This window comes from Ceratotherium simum, chromosome 36, assembly GCF_057802395.1.
Source record: "Ceratotherium simum simum isolate JZ-2026a chromosome 36, ASM5780239v1, whole genome shotgun sequence".
Taxonomy (NCBI): domain Eukaryota; kingdom Metazoa; phylum Chordata; class Mammalia; order Perissodactyla; family Rhinocerotidae; genus Ceratotherium; species Ceratotherium simum.
Window position 1 is genome coordinate 21,780,717 of NC_141935.1, and position 17,973 is coordinate 21,798,689.

The following is a 17,973-nucleotide window of genomic DNA, read 5'->3' on the forward strand; positions in this document are numbered from 1 at the left end:
AAATACACCTCTCCATAATTAGTGCAACTCACTCCAGCCGGGGGAGCCCCAGACAGAACACGGGTTCTTAACCTCTGCTGCACATTGGAATCACTCCAGAGTTATAATTGGTCTGGGGTGCAGCCTGGGCACGGATATTTTTAAAAGCTCTCCAGGTGTCTCTAGCGTGCAGACAAGGAGAGGCTCACTAGGCCAGAACAAATGGGGCCTGACTTTGCACTGGCTGCCACCGAGGATGCACTCTCAAGCAAGCGATGCCAGTACCCTCCCCAGGAGTGCTGCCTGAGGCTTCTCCTTCAACTGGTCGAGGCAGATGGGCTAGCTGGGTGAGGCCTTGGATGGCAGCAGGAAACCCCAGATGTGAGTATGACAATGATGATACGTCTCTCTAATCCACTTGTAAATCCCTCAGGAGGCGCAGGAAAAGCCGGGAGCCAAAAAGATAGAGTTGGTGCTTCCTTTTCTTATTAGAGATCAGGGCATTTATTTCTGTTGGCTAGATAAATAGGAGCTAAGGTGCGCTATAATCATCTTATTCTGATCAGACCACCAGGCACACGGGGGCAAAGGTCACCACTGTCCCCTTCCACGGGGGCCTGGCAGGTGGGACCCAGGATTGTCCTTACCAACTCTCAGAGTTACCAGCTCACCAGATGATGGGGGAGTCTGTGGGAGAACAGGCTTCCATTAGAGGAAGTAGGTGCTGCTGCGTGCCCATCCATGAAGGTGGCAAAGCTATTTCTTACCAAAGGAAGGACATCTCTGTCTGCACTCACATACCTCTTTGGGGACCTACAGGACAGAAGAAAAGAACAGGTCACCTGAGTGCCGAAGTCCTTCCCTTGTGCCTTTGCGTCCCTCCCCACATCTTGCAGACAGACTGCAATCCTGGGCCCCTCGGGAGGAAGTTGTGCTAAAGCAAGAGACTAGTCATCATTTCTAAAACTGGAAAGTCATTGATGAATTTCAAGGCCATCTGTAGACTACCGAGCCCTAGATATCTGAATGGAAAAAAAATGTTCCACTTCTTTACTTTGCTTTCTAGTTATATCATCCACCAGGATCCCAAATTCTTCAGGAGTAATAACTGTGGGGTTTAAGTGAGAGCTAGCATCTTACAGACCTACAGACCTGGCCTCCAGATCAAGGGCTTACCCAGAATGGGCTTCTCACCCAACTTGAGCCATAATCCATCCTGCCCTTGGCTACAGTGATTGGTCCTGGCACAGGCACACGACCCAAGCTGAGTCCATCAGAGACTTCTCTGGGATTTTTGAATTGCAACTAAGGAAGGGGACCCTTCTTTTGTCCTTTGATATTAGGGATACTGTGAAGAAAGCTGGACCAGGAGAATGGCGTTGACAGCAGAGAGGAGATGTGGACAGGAAGGGTCTTGTTAGCATGCAAGTCCCCTGTCCCAAGCAGCCCTCCCGTCCCTTGGTTTGGTTACATGATCTGGTCAACTCTCTTTTCACTAGTCTAGGTAGAGGTAGGCTCTATTGTTTGTGACTGAGAATGCTGGCTTGCACAGGAGATCAGCCCTCAGCTGCACAGTGGGAGCCCTCCCACGTCCAGGGGAGAGAGGGGTGTTCAAATGCCCTAGGGTCCTTTCCCCGCTTTGCCCCTGCCATGCAGGCTCTGGACCAGAACAGGAAGGGCATTGTTCATGGCTTGGGTCCGTGGGCAACTGCCTGCAACCCCAGAAACAAAAATTAGGAAAATGTGGATCAGCTGGCATCCTCACTCCGGTGCCCCCATCTATAATTGGCAGCAGAGGTAGAAAAGTTCAGGGTCACTGTCACTCCTCTAATTTTGAGTTTAAAACCAAAACCACTCATGCAGTGGCCCTGGGTGTCTGGAAGAGCAGAGGTCCTCATGGCATCTTCCTCTGCTCCTGCCTAAAAGCCTTCACCCCCCTCAGCAGGGACTCTCCAAACCTCCCTGCTGCTTTCCATTCAGCACGCCCACCGCTGCTGGCAATGTGCTCTGAATCCACCCAGCCCAGAGTCAGCGGGCGGGAACCCAGCCAGCCCGCGGGGCCTCTGCCTGCACAAATCCGGAGCAGGAGGCAGGGAGCAGGCCTTAGCCCTTGCCCACTGATGGATGGAAAGGGACCGTCACCTTTGAAATGCAGGATCCTGAATGCAAACGACAGGCCTGCCTGGCATGAGCCTGTTGTCACTGCAGGAAGGTAACAGGGGAGAGAGACGAGGCCCCGACAAGCATGGCTCCTTAGCCTTTGCGGTTTCTGGTTGCTTCTCAATCAGTGTCAGGTGTTCAACCTCAAACTAGACTCCAGTATACAGACATTTAAAGCTAGAGGAGGCAGATACAGGGGTCAGAGAACGGTACCCCCTACAACCCCTACATCCCCCTACAACCCAGGTACTCCCTACAATCCCAGGTACCCCCTACAACCCTAGGTACTCCTACAACCCCGGGTACCCCCTACAACCCCAGATACTCCCTACAACCCCAGGTACTCCTACAACCCCAGGTACCTCCTACAACACCAGGTACCCCCTACAACCCCAGGTACTCCCTATAACCCCAGGTACTCTCTACAAGCCCAGGTACACCCTATAACCCGAGGTACCCCCTACAACCCCAGGTACTCCCTACAAACCCAGGTACTCCCTACAACCCCAGGTACTCCCTATAACCCCAGGTACTCCCTACAACCCCAGGTACGCCCCACAACCCCAGGTACTCCCTATAACCCCAGGTACTCCCTACAACCCCAAGAACTCCCTACAACCCCAGGTACCCCCTACAACCCCAGGTACCCCCTATAACCCCAGGTACTCCTACAACCTCAGATACTCCCTATAACCCCAGGTATGCCCTATAACCCCAGGTACTCCCTACAACCCCAGGTACCCCCTACAACCCCAGGTACTCCTTACAACCCCAGGTACCCCCTACAACCCCAGGTACCCCCTATGACCCCAGGTACGCCTACAACCCCAGGTACTCCCTATAACCCCAGGTACCCCCTACAACCCCAGGTACTCCTTACAACCCCAAGTACTCCTTACAACCCCAGGTACCCTTACAACCCCAGGTACGCCTACAACCCCAGGTACTCCCTATAACACTATATCCCCCTCAACCTAACTTTAAAACTGCTTGTTTTCTCAGATGTCATGCTCTAAATTATATGCCTCTGGCCACAAGAAGGCTCATGGATCACCCACATGGGGCTATTTTATAAGAAGCTGTAATGTGATGTCTGAAAAATTGACATGCTGTATATATTATTTATGAGAGCAAATGCCATGCCAAACAAGCTATTTCAGTGTGTTGGCTCACGACCCTTTGAAAGAATGCTTTGCTGCTCTGGTTATATAAAGTAGGGCTGGCGGATGAAGAACCGGCAGCCACAGTCCCTGAGGAGCCCACCCTGCAGCCATACCCGCCTACTACCCTCTCTCCAAAACCATCATTTCCTTTCCATCTGTCAGGAAGCACATAGTGCCCCCTCTGGCTGGAATGTTCTTCTTTCTCTACCTTTGAAACCCAGCTCATCTTTTGAAGCCTTGATCAAAAGTCTTGTCCGTGGTGAAGCTGTCCCTCTCTGAAGAGCCCTCAGCCCCCTATGTTGGTCCCCCATCATAGCGGATCTGCCCCGCCCTGCAGTTAGAGCGTTCGTCTGACTTCCCCTCTAGATTGTCAGCACCTGGAGGGCAGTAACTGCGTGCTTTACCTCCGTGTCTCAACTTCCCGCACAGCACCCAGCACCGAGTAGATGCTCCCTAACGCGCGTTGAATGGACACGCATACAGTAAGTGCCTCCTCGGATATTTATCCTTATATGCAAAGAATCTGGTTTGCTGCTATTTACATTCTAGGTGCGGATGGAAGGGCTAAGCTGGAGTAGAATTGGAGCTCATTTATTTGAAATTTTTTTCTCCTGCCACCAAGCAGCAATTATTTTCCAATTCCCATGCTTCCCACATAAAATACACACACATACACACACCCTCAACTCTAAGGCCCTAAGTTCCAAAATAGGAGAAAGAAAGAGGCTGGAGGGGTATGAACTGGACAATGGCACTTTCCTTACTGGTTTCTTATTACAATACTTCTTTTTCATGCAGTAATTTATACTGAGGTGTTGGGCCTCCAGCCAGCTCTTGGTCATCCTGATTAGCACTGTATTTTTCCCCAAGAAATTCAGTTTCAACACAACTGTAAAAAAACAACCACACGAATCCCTCCGGAATTTGTTATAAGGAGTCTTTGCCTGTATGAAAAAGTGGATGCCAATTTGTTCCCGGCTAGGCTTGTCAAGACCTGAAGGTCTTGCTCTTACATATCTGTGAAGCTGTGAAATCCATAGAGGGGAGGTTACCAGCACAAATTGGCATGTTGAGCCAGGCAGTGCCGCCTGACCAGAGCCAGCTGTGGTCCCCAATCCAGAGACACCAGAACTTAAAATGGCCTTGTGGCTTCTCTCACCCCAGCCCATGCCTCGTGTGTCCCAACAAGTGTCTCAAAGCTGCCGAAGGAGAAGGAGAGTGTACGTCTTTGGCTCCCATATCCAGCCTCCCTTCCCCATCACTCTGTGATGCCCTCATACTCCTTGTGTCACCTCAAATGCCTTGTGCCCCATGTTCTTGGCTCCTGTCTCCTGCGAAACCTATACTTGGAAAGAGTCTGATAGGCGCATTTCCACTGAGCCCTCAATGACAGGCAGAGTTTGATGAATTACATGTCTCAACGTTAACAGCAGAGACTTATACGGCATAGGAATGAATCTCTAAGTGTGGAATTCAGGGCTCAGTAAGGCCCTTGGGAGAGGCATTTTGAGGAGCAAAGAGAATGCTTGATTAGGAATATTCAAGCAATAGGAAAGTTACACTACAATTACTGGCCAAAATACTCCAACCAAAGACGTCAAGTGTGCAATAAAGGATGACCCCAGCTCAGGAGTACCTTGTAGACAGCGTAACCGATGCTGAGCATGCCCTGTCCTATCCTCTTCTGTCGCCTGCGATTCTTCTGCATCAGACCCAGCAGCACCGTACAGCATGGCTCACCCTCGTTCTCCTCCTGGTGGTCATCCACCTCGTCCAAATGGATTTTGAACTGGGGGTTGGTCCAGTAAGTGGCTGGAAGTCACCCGGGAGATGGTGGTTCCCCCGCAGCAGGGTGAGGAGATGAGGAAGAATAAAATGAAAAGGAAGATCTTTGATCATCCCAATGAAAGAGAACTCTCACCAAACCGTGCCTGGCAAGCAGGCCTCGGCAGGTTTTCTTTACAAGGTGGTCAGGCATCCCCTCCTTTCTCCCTACCCCACCCACACACCAGCAGACACATCCCATGGCATCTGGAAACTTTGCACTCGCCCATTTGATCAACCAGGGGCCCAGACACACTTGACAGGGAGTATTCAAGGTGTCATGTTCCCAGGGCTACCCTGGGCCCCCTGGAGGGAACCTCCAAGTCTTCCTGGGGAGATGGTTGACAGCTCCTTGTTCTCAGCTCCTGGCGTGTGAAGACAAACCCACCTCCTGGAGGTGGGAGATCTCCAGAAGATCTTCCTCTCCTGGAGGAAGGGAGATCTCTAGGTAAAAAGCATGTCCCAGGGCACAGATGAGGACCAAGTCCAGAGGAGACAAGCTACCCAGGAGGCCTCTGCTGATGGGCTGTAAAGACCACCACTCTTGCCCCCAGGAAAGCCCCGCCTGATGGGCATGTGCTCTCCCTCAGAGAGGGCCCCTGCTTCAGATCACAGCCCGAAAGAGCCCTGATTGCTCATCCTCTGTCCATCGGCCCAGGGGCCTCACTTGATGGCTTTGGCGTTGCAGCCCACTGATGAGACACACTCCCTTCAAGAGCAAGTCATTTAATAATGCATGAGGAATAATAATTGGCAATTAAGAAGCATGCCCGCCACACCACCTACGGATATTTTAAAAGACTGCTTCGTTTCAAAGGTGACTTTTTAAAAAAATCTCTCAAAATGGTGACTACACAACCCAAGGCACAGAGAGGTCAAATGGCTCATCCAAGGGCACACAGCGGTTCTATGACAGAGTCAAGCAGCAGAGCGCAATTGAAGCAGATGGACCTGACAGGCATCTCCATGCTAGGGCCTCAACAATTTCAATAATGATGTACCCTGGGGGAAGAAAGGAGTCGAGAGAGGAGGGGAGTTCCTACATCCTCTAAGGGTCCAACTTGATGAAAACACAAGGCATTCACAGGTGACCAAGAGCCACTGATTATTATATTTTCTTCACAATAATATTACTTATTCAACTCCACTTTCCCAGAATCTCCAACTTCCAGAATTTTTATTTAGGGCACAAGTGTGTTGATTTTAAAGCCAAATATCTGTAGATTCCGGGGGAGACAGAGATAATTCCATAATCATCCATATTTACATCATTACCAAAGGGCAGGAACAATCCATCTCTCCCCGACAGCTAGTTGGGGGCACAGGTGGGAATAGCGATTCCGTATGCACAGATACCTTAGGCACTCCCCACAGTTCCGAGCTCCCAGAATGATCCAGGCAAATTTCCTATGCATTTTCTAAGAGCGTGCTAAAGGTGAGCATATTTTAATTTCTCCCAAATGCAACATTACTACAATCCCTATGTTTTTTTGTTTACTCCTTAACAGAACGGGAGGAAGAGAATGGGCCATAAAAATAATACCTCCCATTTGTATAACGCTACCCGGTTTACAAGGCGCTTCCGAAGGTGGGTATTATCACTCCGTTTTGAGGATCAGGAAGCCGAAGTTCAGAAAAGGGAAAAGATCCCCCCAGGGTCCCCAGCTGGTAAGCTGAGCGACAGTGGCAGGAAAGGATCCACTCTCCTTCCTCTCTGCTCCGAACGCATCTCTGCAGCCACAAATGGGAGCTCTGGGTTGGATGGGGCATGAAGCTGGGGAGATCCAGTCGAGACCCAGACCTGCACCTGTATGGGACTGTATTATAATGCCGCTTCCACAGCACTGAGTGCAGCCCCGCGATGAGCTCTGTCCTGAGAAGAAAGCATCTGGCCTGCCCTGTGCTTACAGTCTAGTCAATCAACACGTCACATCAGACCATCAGAGCGGGGGAGCGCGGGGTCTGGGGAGGCGGGAAGTGGAGAGAGTGGGTTTGCTTTCCTTCATTACTCCTTAGAGATGTGGGGTCGTTTTTCAGGTTCTTCCTCAGGAGCTGCCTCAGCTGATTCAACCTAGGAGGAGCCTACATACAGATATATTAGCGATCTTTGGTCACCCGGGCAGGCGTCCCAACTTTCATAAGATGAGGGCCCAGGTTAGTGCAGAGGCAACGGTTTGCACCAGATATCTCCCCAGGGATGGAGCGCCAATGACTCCCATGAGAGCAGGGAGTGGCCGCTCGCATGCCCCGTGTGTGCTCATCCCGGCCCACACGCCAGGCCCCTCCACCACCGACTCAGGCACAAACACAAAGCAAATGGCTGCCCTGGTGGACGCAGTCAACTGAAAGAGCAGATGTCACTCCTGTGTTCCTCTAGCGCATTAGCCGCTCTGTCCCAGAGCCCAGCGGGATGGGTGTCAGGCAGCTGGGTCAGGTGGGGATGGCGGAAGCCCAAGAGAAGAACAAGAGACCTTAACGCAGGGTGCCAAGAGCACGGTTAGTACAAAGAAGCACGTCCTTTGCGGGCAGGGGGCAGGTGGGTTGAAGCAGGGATATGGTGAAGAATGGTGCTACCTGAGATCAGGCCTCAGGTGAGGGGCTGCAGAGCCACCGGCCAGCCGTGCTGCCCTGACCTCCAAGCCCCAGGGTGGAGCTGGGCCTCCAAGGGGTGCCCAGGAGCCAGAGAACGGGGTGCAAGGGGTGCATGTCCAAAGATGAATATGTGAAGACACCCAGCTCAAGGTGGACAAGCCAGGAGGAGCTGGGGCCCAGGCAGCCCTTCATCTTACCTGGGTAGTTCTGGCAGCCCCCCGCGGTGGAGCCCCGCGTCCAGCGGCCGTTGAACAGGACCAAGTTCCACTTGTGCACCTCCTCACTACTCAGGGAGTCCGGGGACAGGTTGCAGATCTCCAGCCGCGAGAACTGCCTCAAGAAATCCGCAAAAGACATCCTGGAGGCAGAGGGACCAGAGGGCTCTGGGGCAAGAGAGCTGGGCTGGAAAGGTGGTGGAGGGCAGGTCTACTGGGCATGGGAAGGAGCAGAGGCCATGTGAGCCCACTGACACAAACACACAGAGACTTGCCCAAATTCCTCACTATCGTTAGCCTCTCCATTCTTATGAGAGAGGCCCCCGCACATAGCTAACCAGCCAAGCAGAAACTGACCGTCAACTGGAGGAGACCCCAGGAGGCAATCAGAACACAGCCCTGTCTCCAGGTTGGTTACAGCTAAGCCTACAAGAAGCATTCTCCTATTTCATTCTGACCGGTGTCCAGCATAGAGATGTCCTCTAAGCTGTGTCATATTCAAGGGGCGTCCTCATTTCTTCCTTAGCCCACCCGCGAAGGAAGTTATCCTATTTTGATGGCAAGCTAAATCTTAGACTTAAAGAGACAGAAGCAGTACCCTTATTTCATTGGAAAGATACAGCAACTGAGGAAGACAGGCTGATAGCTGACCCGTTGAGGGCCCAGATGGCCCGGTTTCAACGCTTTAGACATACTGGTGGAGAGGTAGAATTACACTAGGGTAAAAAGGGGAGAAGAATGAAAGCCCCCTGACCGGGCATCATGTCGAATTTCTGGAACACCTTAGAGACGCACTGCCCCGCATCGGAACTGGGAGTGAACCCACAACGAAGGGGGCAGCTCCCCGGGAGACGACTCTCTCACCAAAACTCTCCATCCTCGGCTTTCCTGTCCAGCTTTGCCTTCTGCCTGGGATCTATGTAATTCCACTCTGGCGCACTGGGGAAAAATAAGAAAATTCAATTTCTTTAAAAAAAGGAAGCAGGGGTGGTCGTTCCTGAAGGATTTGCTGCAGTGTGAGGTGTTTACTGCGGCTAAATTTCCCTCGAAGAGCCAGAAATGGAATACCAAAAAAAAAAAAAACAAGCAAGGCAGAAAGGAAAGGCAGGACAGACAGTGTGTGGGGAGGGGACGCAGGCCGGGGACACGGACTCCACGGCCACTGGCAAGGTGACCTCATACATGCGGCAGAAACACGCTCCACGGCTTTGCTCTAATTTCACTCTCCAGGCAAGTTTTACATTTCTAATTAAGACTCCCAGGCCCCTGATCACAGGAACAGGGAAGTCCAAGAGAGGAGAGGTGAGGACGCCTGTCACAGGAAGGCACGCACGCCAGGATCAATTAGTAAATTGTCATTCAGGCTTATCCATCAGGCTGTGGTGAAGATATTGCAGAGGGTCTGAGCATCTCTGGACACAGGGACATGGTCCACTTCCTGATCCGGAAGAAGGACAACCAGGCCCAGATTTATGGCAATTTCCCTGAAGGAATGTTGCCCGGTGAGACCTCCTGCTGGTGGCCTTTTGGTGGCAATACCCACACACTCTGTTCAAATGCCATCTCCAGCTACCTCACCTTTACAAAGCTAGGTTTTCCTGAAATATCTACGCAACGTCTAAATAACCGAGCAGTATCAAGAACGGTCTTAAAAAATAAAAAAATCTCTCCCTGAATACTTTCAGCAATACATAAACACCTCCCCTTCCCTGCAGAAAAGCTGGGCGCACCCAAGCCCAGCCTCTCCCTCCCAGCTGGCCTCCAGGAGCCCCGAGGGATCAGGCGGGAGAGCTGCCAGGGCGTCTTTAATTCATTGAAACGTTCATTGGATCAGAACCAAATCTCAGAACGTGCTTGTTACAAACAAAGATAAGGGGACACATTGGAGAATTCTAGATCTGACCTAAATCTCCCAGTTGGTATTTTGAAACTAAGAAAAAAATTTGTTTAATTTAAGTAGAGGGCCAGCCCCGTGGCTTAGCGGTTAAGTGCGTGCGCTCCGCTGCTGGCGGCCCGGGTTCGGATCCCGGGCGCGCACCAACGCACTGCTTCTCTGGCCATGCTGAGGCCGCGTCCCACATACAGCAACTACAAGGATGTGCAGCTACGACCTACAACTATCTACTGGGGCTTTGGGGGAAAAATAAACAAACAAAAAAAAAAATTAATTTAAGTAGACATTGGGTTGAGCCCACGGATGGTCGCTCAGAGATGCATCCCCTCCTCCCGCAGCAGTCAACGTATAAATATACCCCAGGCTGTATCTCTACATGATGGAGCACATGGGCCTCACCAGTCAGCCCCTCCCACCCTTGGACCTGTCCCAGCCTGCTAGAGACTGAGTGGCATCAAGAAAAGGAGACAAAGTCAGAGAAGCCCTTCAGGCAGCTTGGTAAACAGCTGTTGGTTAAAATGACCAAAACTCGGGGTTTCAATTTCATTTGGTGTGACATTGTTTTTGCGCAGTTGGCAGAACTGAATTTTTGAGTTTTGCTCAATCTTAGGCAGTGGAATAAAAAATCTCTAATACAGAAGGCCGATCTGTGGCCCTAGGGACACATATTTCCTCTCCACACAAACCTGAAGGGAAGTATCACAGTTATGAGCAGTAATGATGTGTGATTAAATGTAATAAAGTTCTCTTCAAGAGCCCCAGTGGCCTCACCGAGTGCAGACAGCACATGGGGGCACACTCGAGGTTTAAGGACGTATTGGGGGTTATTATTATGACCATTCCCATTTCTGACGGCTCTTCATCAATGATGCTGGCAAATTCTAGTTCCTTTCCCAGCGCCAACCTGCCTCCCCAGGCCAGCAATGCTAACCAAGACGGAAACTGCTCCATGCTCTCTCCATCCTCCTGCATCACTGTGACATCAACTCCAGGGCACAGCAGTCCCAGGACACCACGGAGGCCTCAGTGTCCAGTCACTGTCTCTGACTGACTTCCTCCGCCCAGCGGAGAGGCCCGCCCAAGAAGAACCTCTCCAGTCATTAATGACTTTTCGGGAAAGATCGACACTCATCCCATAATGAGTTCATGGGGAGAGTGAGCATCGGCTGCTGCGGCCAGTGGGCTCCTAGGATGGAGATATGCTTTCTTCTTTTTGTGTGTGTGAGGGACATTGGCCCTGAGCTAACATCTGTTGCCAATCTTCCCCTATTTTGTATGTGGGTCGCCCCTACAGCATGGCTTGATGAGCAGTGTAGGTCTACGCCAGGAATCCACTGTGAACCCAGGCCGCCGAAGTGGAGTGCGCCAGAGTTCTGCTTTCTAAGCATGGTTTCCTCTTGGTACTGATGGCTTTGGCCTTCATCAGAGTGACCAGGGTTTGTGGAATGGAAAGAATCCGATGGTGAGTGACGGATCTCACCTTTGGATCACCAGCATGGGAGGCAGGAAACAGGCAAACCCTCCAGCCCTAGACAAAATTCAACTGAGCCGCCAAATTCGCAAACACCAAAGCCAAGATCCAGAATCAAAGACAACAGCTAAGTGGGTTTTGTTTTGCTTTTCCCAGCCTGGAACCATTAATACTCTTTTCTAAGTAGGCTGTGTAATCTATAGACAGAAAATGCTGCCGAACTCACTCTACCATCGGTCTCATGATTATCGTGTGTTTGCATGACGCCTTTCCTCGGGGGAGGCGAGGACTGTGGGGGAGAGGAAGGAACATACTCGTCACTCCAGGCTCCCGTCCACTCCACTTCACCCCACGGATTCCTGAGCCGGATCAGCCTCTCTGGACGGCCCCGGAAATCCACCTGCGAGGTCCACACACAAAAAGCAAATGAATTGCTGCACCCTCCTGCCCTGCATTCATGTCTGCACCTGACAGGATTTGCATTCAACTTTTCAAATGTCCCTAAACAACCGTGCTTTTATTTTCTTTTAACATATGTTGTCAGGCGTCGGCCAACTGCTCTATTTTTCAGTTTGGTTGAATAAATAGTGAGTCTGGCACAAAAACAAGTTTATGTCTGCTTTAACTTGGATTTAGATTTTGTGGTTGACTCAGTTCTTAATATACGAGACCTAACAATAATAAACGCCCTCCAAACAAATACTAATAGCACAGCAGTTCGTATTTATTGAGTATGTACTGCCGACTAGCACAGTGCTAAGCATTTCAAATGCCTCATTTAAGCCTCAGGCCAATCCTATGAGCTGGGTACTGTTATTATCTTCATTTTACAGCTCAAAAATCTGAGACTCAGAGAGGTTAAGTTACCCAGGATGGAGGACAGGCACCCAGGCAGTCTGTCTCCAAAGCCCATACATACCTCCTTCCCCTACTATTTATTGAACATTCACTATGAGCCCCGTGCTTGCATTTGCACACACCCACACAAATAAGATGAATTGTTAATTCTTCAGTGTCTTACTTTCCTTTGTATCTTTCATCATATGCTAGCCCAATGTTTACACATAGGTGCTCAATTCATATTTGGGAATTGACTTGATTAAAGAGCATATTTGTCAAACACAAACACATGTAATAAGCATTAATGCCATTTTAATAAGTAACAAGAGCTGAGACACCCATTGCATTTCCCTTTTTGCCTTGGCCACCTGGAAACCCAAAGGCAAAATTAATTTCTCAATTGTTGCAATGTCTTTAGCCTCGATTGGTCTTAGCCTAGATTGGTATGGTCTTATTGTGTCTACACTTTTCATTGTAAGCCACCTCAAATTCTTTTTGGAAGTAGGCAGAATATAGTAAATAAGAATAATGAAAATTATAGCTCATGCTTTCTCCTTGGGTTGGAGAGTGAGGAATACGTGTGCTCCTTCCCATTATTATACCCCACTCTGAAAGTTGGGGCAGGTATTACTGCCTTTTTTCTCTTTGGGGATCCTACGGGTTTCCACTGCTTTACCTGCACAAACATACTTCTTGGAATGAGTGTAGAATCTAACTGACAATTTCTACAACTTTCCTCCAGAACCTTCATCCTCTTCCTGGCTACATCTCAGAGGAGAGCCTGCATTTAGTTAGAGCCCATAGAGCTATAGCTCAGAGAGGTTACGTTATCCACCTCTGAGTGGGTAAGTGTCAGAAGGGCCCTTGTCATGAGCAAGAGCACACGTGTGGTGCCAGGGCTCTGTGCAGCCAGAGAGAGACTGCCCCTCTGCAGGGCAGGGAAGCTCCTGGCGCTTATCCCCTCTCTCTTCCTCTCCAGGATGCCCTGGACTTACGGCAATATCGTTACATATCACCCTTGCCCTCCCCTCGCCCGATTTTACCTCTTCGACTCCAGTGACAGAGTATGCGTGACTCTTAACCAGCTTCTGGCTGGTGATGGCTTCTGTTTCGGCTGCGCTGGAGACCTGGGTTGAGAATCAAGTCCACTCAGGGTGGCTGACCCTGACCTCGTGGCGCTGGTCCTATGATGTTTTCAAAGGACACACGACACGGGGGCCCCAGTGCAAGGCTGGAGGTACAGATGCAACGATGAACCTCTGGTAAACAGAGCCCTCTCCATTCACCCCTCTTTAATTCTGCAGTTCCAGACAGGGGGCTCTGTGGCTGCTAAGCCTGGAATATGACTTACCAGCCTTTAAAATGCCCCAGGAAACTGGGAAGACATGAATTCCCCAAGAGCGACCCCATGCTGCCTGAAGAAGACTAATTATCCACAACGAATGTTCTGGACAAGTCCTGGTTCTCCAGGTTGTCACTGAGTGGGCTTCCCAATCGTCCTTCCTCTCTCAGAGCCCACCCCGCAGATCCCCATATCACCTCTCCACCAAAAACACACATATCCTGCTGGGATGTTCATAGACGCTTGTCGTTCACGTGTCTGAGATCATCAGGTAAGAGCGGGAGAGGAAGGAGGAGCAGGTGGAGGGGCAGATGACAACAGACCACAGGGCTGGTGACCCCTAGGCTCTGTCTCCACGTCACCTCGGCACTCCATACAGCCAACCCCCCAGAGAGGGCATGACCCTGGTTCATAGCCTCTTCCCTGTCCTTCAGCAATCTCAAAGTCCATCAAGCATTGTCAATCATCACATTTGTTTTCCCAAATCCCAAGATTACTCAGCAAAAGGGAGGTAGCAAAGGCAGGGCCCAGGATCCAGGGATCAAGGCTACATTCTTAGGGCAATTCCCACAGGACTAAAGGGGCTCTAACAATTAGTGGAAATTGGGGCTCCTACCATGAGACCAACCTCAGTTCCTCCCCACTAATTAGGTCTTAACCAGCTCTCACACGCTGGGGACCAATATGTCATCAGACTTGCTCAGTAAGTCCCAGACGCTGCTCTGGCCCAAAGCCTTCCCAGGCCTCTCACCCCGTGTCTGGTCCCTTCTCTACCAACACGGGGAGTGGGGGCAAGAGAAATCATCATGGCTCACATCAATGGAGCAGGCCAGCAGAGAGCCCCTGCAGAGCGCCTTCCAGACGATGTGATACAGACTGGCTGGCGGCTTCTTCAGGTCATAAAACTCAGAGATGCCGCCCGTGAAATCCTCAAACCCCTCCACTGTGGACCCTCCAGCGAGAGCCTCATAAGAACCATTGAGCCTGTTGGAAAAGAAAGAAAGCGTGCGTTATCCACAGCCATTAGCAACCTCACGAGGGGACCATGCAAGGTAGGGGCAGGGGCGGTGCTAGGACAGCATGGTCTGGAAGGTAAAGGAGGGCCCTTGGCCAATTTTGTGGTGGACCAGGAAGGTGCTTTGGCCACGGTCTCACGTGGCCAGTTCAGCACTTGGCCGGGAACGAACCTCATACCACCTCTCACCGGGCCACCCCCTCCTAGAAAAAGCAAAGTGCAACCTTTCCAGAGCTGGCCCTGGCTTTCTGGGTTTCTGGGGCATAGATAGGGAGGGGGGACCCTCCCTCAAGGCCGAGAGGCATCCCCTGGGGCCTGCTTTGGGAATAGGGCTGGAAAGGCACTGAGGACGCAGAAAAGGGTACCAGTAAATGAGACTAATTAAAAGACCCCAAAAGAAGGCTTTGAACATGGAATACCAGCGAGAAGGAGAATGACTCCTGGGCAAAGGGTAGAGAATTTGTTGAGTCTGGTATCTAAGTACATTTGTTTTATTCTTCTTCTTCATCATTCTTTTAAAGATTCACATTGACCTAAGAACTGACCCTGAGGTTCGAAAGAGGAGAAAGCTAGGGGGCAGGGAGGCTAAAAGGCTTACCCCTGATTCACAGATTCACTCAGAACAGAGTTGCGCTTTTCAACTCATAGCCCAAATTTCTGTTTCTCTTAGTTACAGAGGGACACAGACATGGGGGTCCAGGTGCTGGGACGGACTTGGGCCTGACACCCTGAGTTTGGGGAGGGGGCAGGTGAGACCCTCCAGGGGGCGGTGGAGTCTCCTAGCTCCTCCCTGCCCGGCTTACTTGGCGTAGGCTTTCTCCAGCAGCGCACTCCAGAACTCATTGCCTTCTTCCGAGTGCACGAAGAGCAGCTTCCCGTCCTTAGTGGGCAGCCTGTCGTCCACGACCACCTCCACCCACTCTCCGAACTGCCAGAACTGGGGGTGCGAAAACACAGCAGCTGCTCACAGGAAGAAGCTGACGGGCAGAGGGAGTCTCTTCAGGGGACCTCGGAAAGCGCCTCTGTGCTCATCCGTGGTCCAGCTTCGGACCTTCAATGAACTCTAAGCTCCTTAAGAGCAGGATCTGTGTCTTACTTATCCGTGCACGTAGGAGATGCCAGAGAAAGCAGGAAATGCCGAGTCAAGGGTGAGTTTGTGGGTAAGAAAACTTGACCAGCATCACGCAGTGGTGACAGTGGGTGATTTGGACCCACATCTCCTGACCCTCAGTCCAAAGTGCTTTCCTCAAGGCCACACGGCCTGGGGGAGACAGCTGGGGGATAGACGCGTGGGTAATTGGACGGATATGTTAAATCAGTGGTTCTCACACTCAAGTATGCATCAAAATCACCTGGAGGGATTGTTAAAACAGAGGCTACTGGGCCCCACCCCCAGAGTTTCTGACTCAGTAGATCTGGGGTAGGACCCAGAGAGTACGAAAGTAGCATCAAGGGCGTCAAGGGCCGTGAGCAAGGCACAGTACCTGAAAATGAAAGATTCCCGCGTAGTTCTTCTGGAAGTTCTGGTCCCTGGGGACCACTCGGTAAAGCAGCTCTTCATTCAAGGTGAGAGAGGCAATGGCCGCCAGAAGCCAGCAGTCACCTGCACGGTGTCACGGGGGACACACACTGGTCAGGCCAGACCTGCAGGGCCCTGCTTTCTCTGACCCTCACTGTCCTCTTCAATCCAGAGCCCACGTCACACCACTCCCTTCTAAGTCAGATAGTCAGACTCTCCTCCTCCCAGGTCACGGGCAGCTGTCAGCTCCTGCTGCCTCATTGGAAGTCTCCTACTCCATCGGAAGTTCTTTGCTTCTCCATACCGCCCCCTGCACGCTGACCATTTCACATCTCCTAAGCACTCGACTAGTGACTAGAAAATAGAAAGAAAGAAGCAAAAACCAGTCTCTTTGGTCCCTTATTAGCAACTCTGACAAAACATTTGGTTGGAGGAATCATTGAAGCTATTTAGCCAACCCAGGATGTGTGCGTGTGAGCATGCGTGAGCGTGTGTGCATGTGAGTGTGTGCGCGGGTGTGTTCCTTGCCCCACATGACCTTGGATGATGGAGAGTTGGCCCCACACGTCTGTTTACAGGACTGCCCTTTTGTGTTTCAGAGCTCGCCATGACAGCCTTGATGCTTCATTGCTTATAACGCTCTTGAGGTATTGATTAGCATTAAATCATCATAATATGAGGCAGAAGAAATAAAAGTCAAGAGGTTTAAAATCCTAGGGCGTGGTGTTGGTCACTTTGGAGAGCCAAGTTAATGTAGAAGAAAACAGAAAACCCCTTTCTGTGCAAGTCAGGACCTCCCAGACCCGCACCACTGAGTGGCACTTTCTTGGAAGGTGTCATTGTCACCCATGGTGTGGACTTCAAAAGATTAAGCATAAGCCCTAGACGCTTCTTGCTCACCTAACATCCTGTGGTGGATCTATCATCCTGGAACCGATGTAAACTTGGCTCACATGCACTCATAGGCTTATTCCACACCAGTCTCTGAGATCTCAATGTCCCTAAGCGTGCTTCTCATTGAGTGAAAGGATATTTCATCTCACTGACGCACCAGCTGCCTCTTTCCAGTTTCACTACAGAGCCCTACCTCTAGGAGGCTGGGGTTTGGTGACAAGTTTCTCCCATTCATTCAGTTCAGATGACTCCAAAATCCTGCCTATGTGTCTCAGCCTCCACCTTTTCCATATAAAAAAAAAAATCTGAATCTCTTCAATGTACCTTCAGATGGAAGCCCCTTCCACATTTTGGAGGCCCTCTGAGGACCTTGTCTAGCTCTGTTTTCCTTTAACGCTGGCCGAAGTTGCATATATAGTCCAAGAGTGAATACCCCATGGTTTTCTCAGACTCAGGTAAGTAAATTATGGCCCAGGAACCCACCTCTGAGAATCTGTCATGTGCTCAGCACGGCTCTATCACCGGGTTATCCTGGAAAGCCCTTTGCTCTGTCTGCCCTTGTCTCTCTCAACAAAGAGCTTCATGATTTGGTCCCAAGTTAATTCCTTTTCCTCCTGCTTTCCCCAACTAACCTCATATTCTCTCTCTCTCACGCGCGCGCGCACACACACACACACACACACATTTACTTTTGGAAGAGCTCTTCGATCTAGAAGGCAACTCTGCTTCCCGCCTCCCTCTCTCACCCGGCCCCACTTCACTGACAAACATCATCCTCCTGAAGGCAGCCAGGCTCCCCGGTGAGGCCAGCCCTGGTGGCGGGGGGAGACAGAGCTGGTACGGGCAGTCATGGTCTTGTCGCTTCTCACTAAAGAAGATTTAAGAGGGGCAGCATCTCATTGAAAGGCAACTTCCAGGGCCGGCTCCGTGGCTTGGCGGTTAAGTGCGCGCGCTCTGATGCTGGCGGCCCGGGTTCGGATCCCGGGCACGCCCCAAGGCACCACTTCTCCGTCCAACCCGGGGCCGAGTCCCACGTATAGCAACTAGAAGGAGGCGAACCTATGG

At 51.0% G+C, this 17,973-nt stretch overlaps 1 protein-coding gene across 1 annotated transcript in view; it reads right to left on the reverse strand.

Annotated features, from left to right (window-relative positions):
- Window positions 1-17,973, reverse strand: part of CAPN8 (calpain 8) — a 68,364-nt gene that overhangs the window by 21,979 nt on the left and 28,412 nt on the right. The window contains exons 3-11 of the mRNA XM_087424395.1: window positions 15,980-16,098; window positions 15,299-15,432; window positions 14,296-14,464; window positions 13,182-13,265; window positions 11,613-11,698; window positions 8,798-8,872; window positions 7,916-8,076; window positions 4,939-5,114; window positions 3,680-3,693 (exon numbers count right to left, since the gene is read on the reverse strand). Of these exons, the coding sequence (XP_087280521.1) occupies window positions 3,680-3,693; window positions 4,939-5,114; window positions 7,916-8,076; window positions 8,798-8,872; window positions 11,613-11,698; window positions 13,182-13,265; window positions 14,296-14,464; window positions 15,299-15,432; window positions 15,980-16,098 (1,018 nt within the window). The remainder of the gene's footprint in view (window positions 1-3,679; window positions 3,694-4,938; window positions 5,115-7,915; window positions 8,077-8,797; window positions 8,873-11,612; window positions 11,699-13,181; window positions 13,266-14,295; window positions 14,465-15,298; window positions 15,433-15,979; window positions 16,099-17,973) is intronic.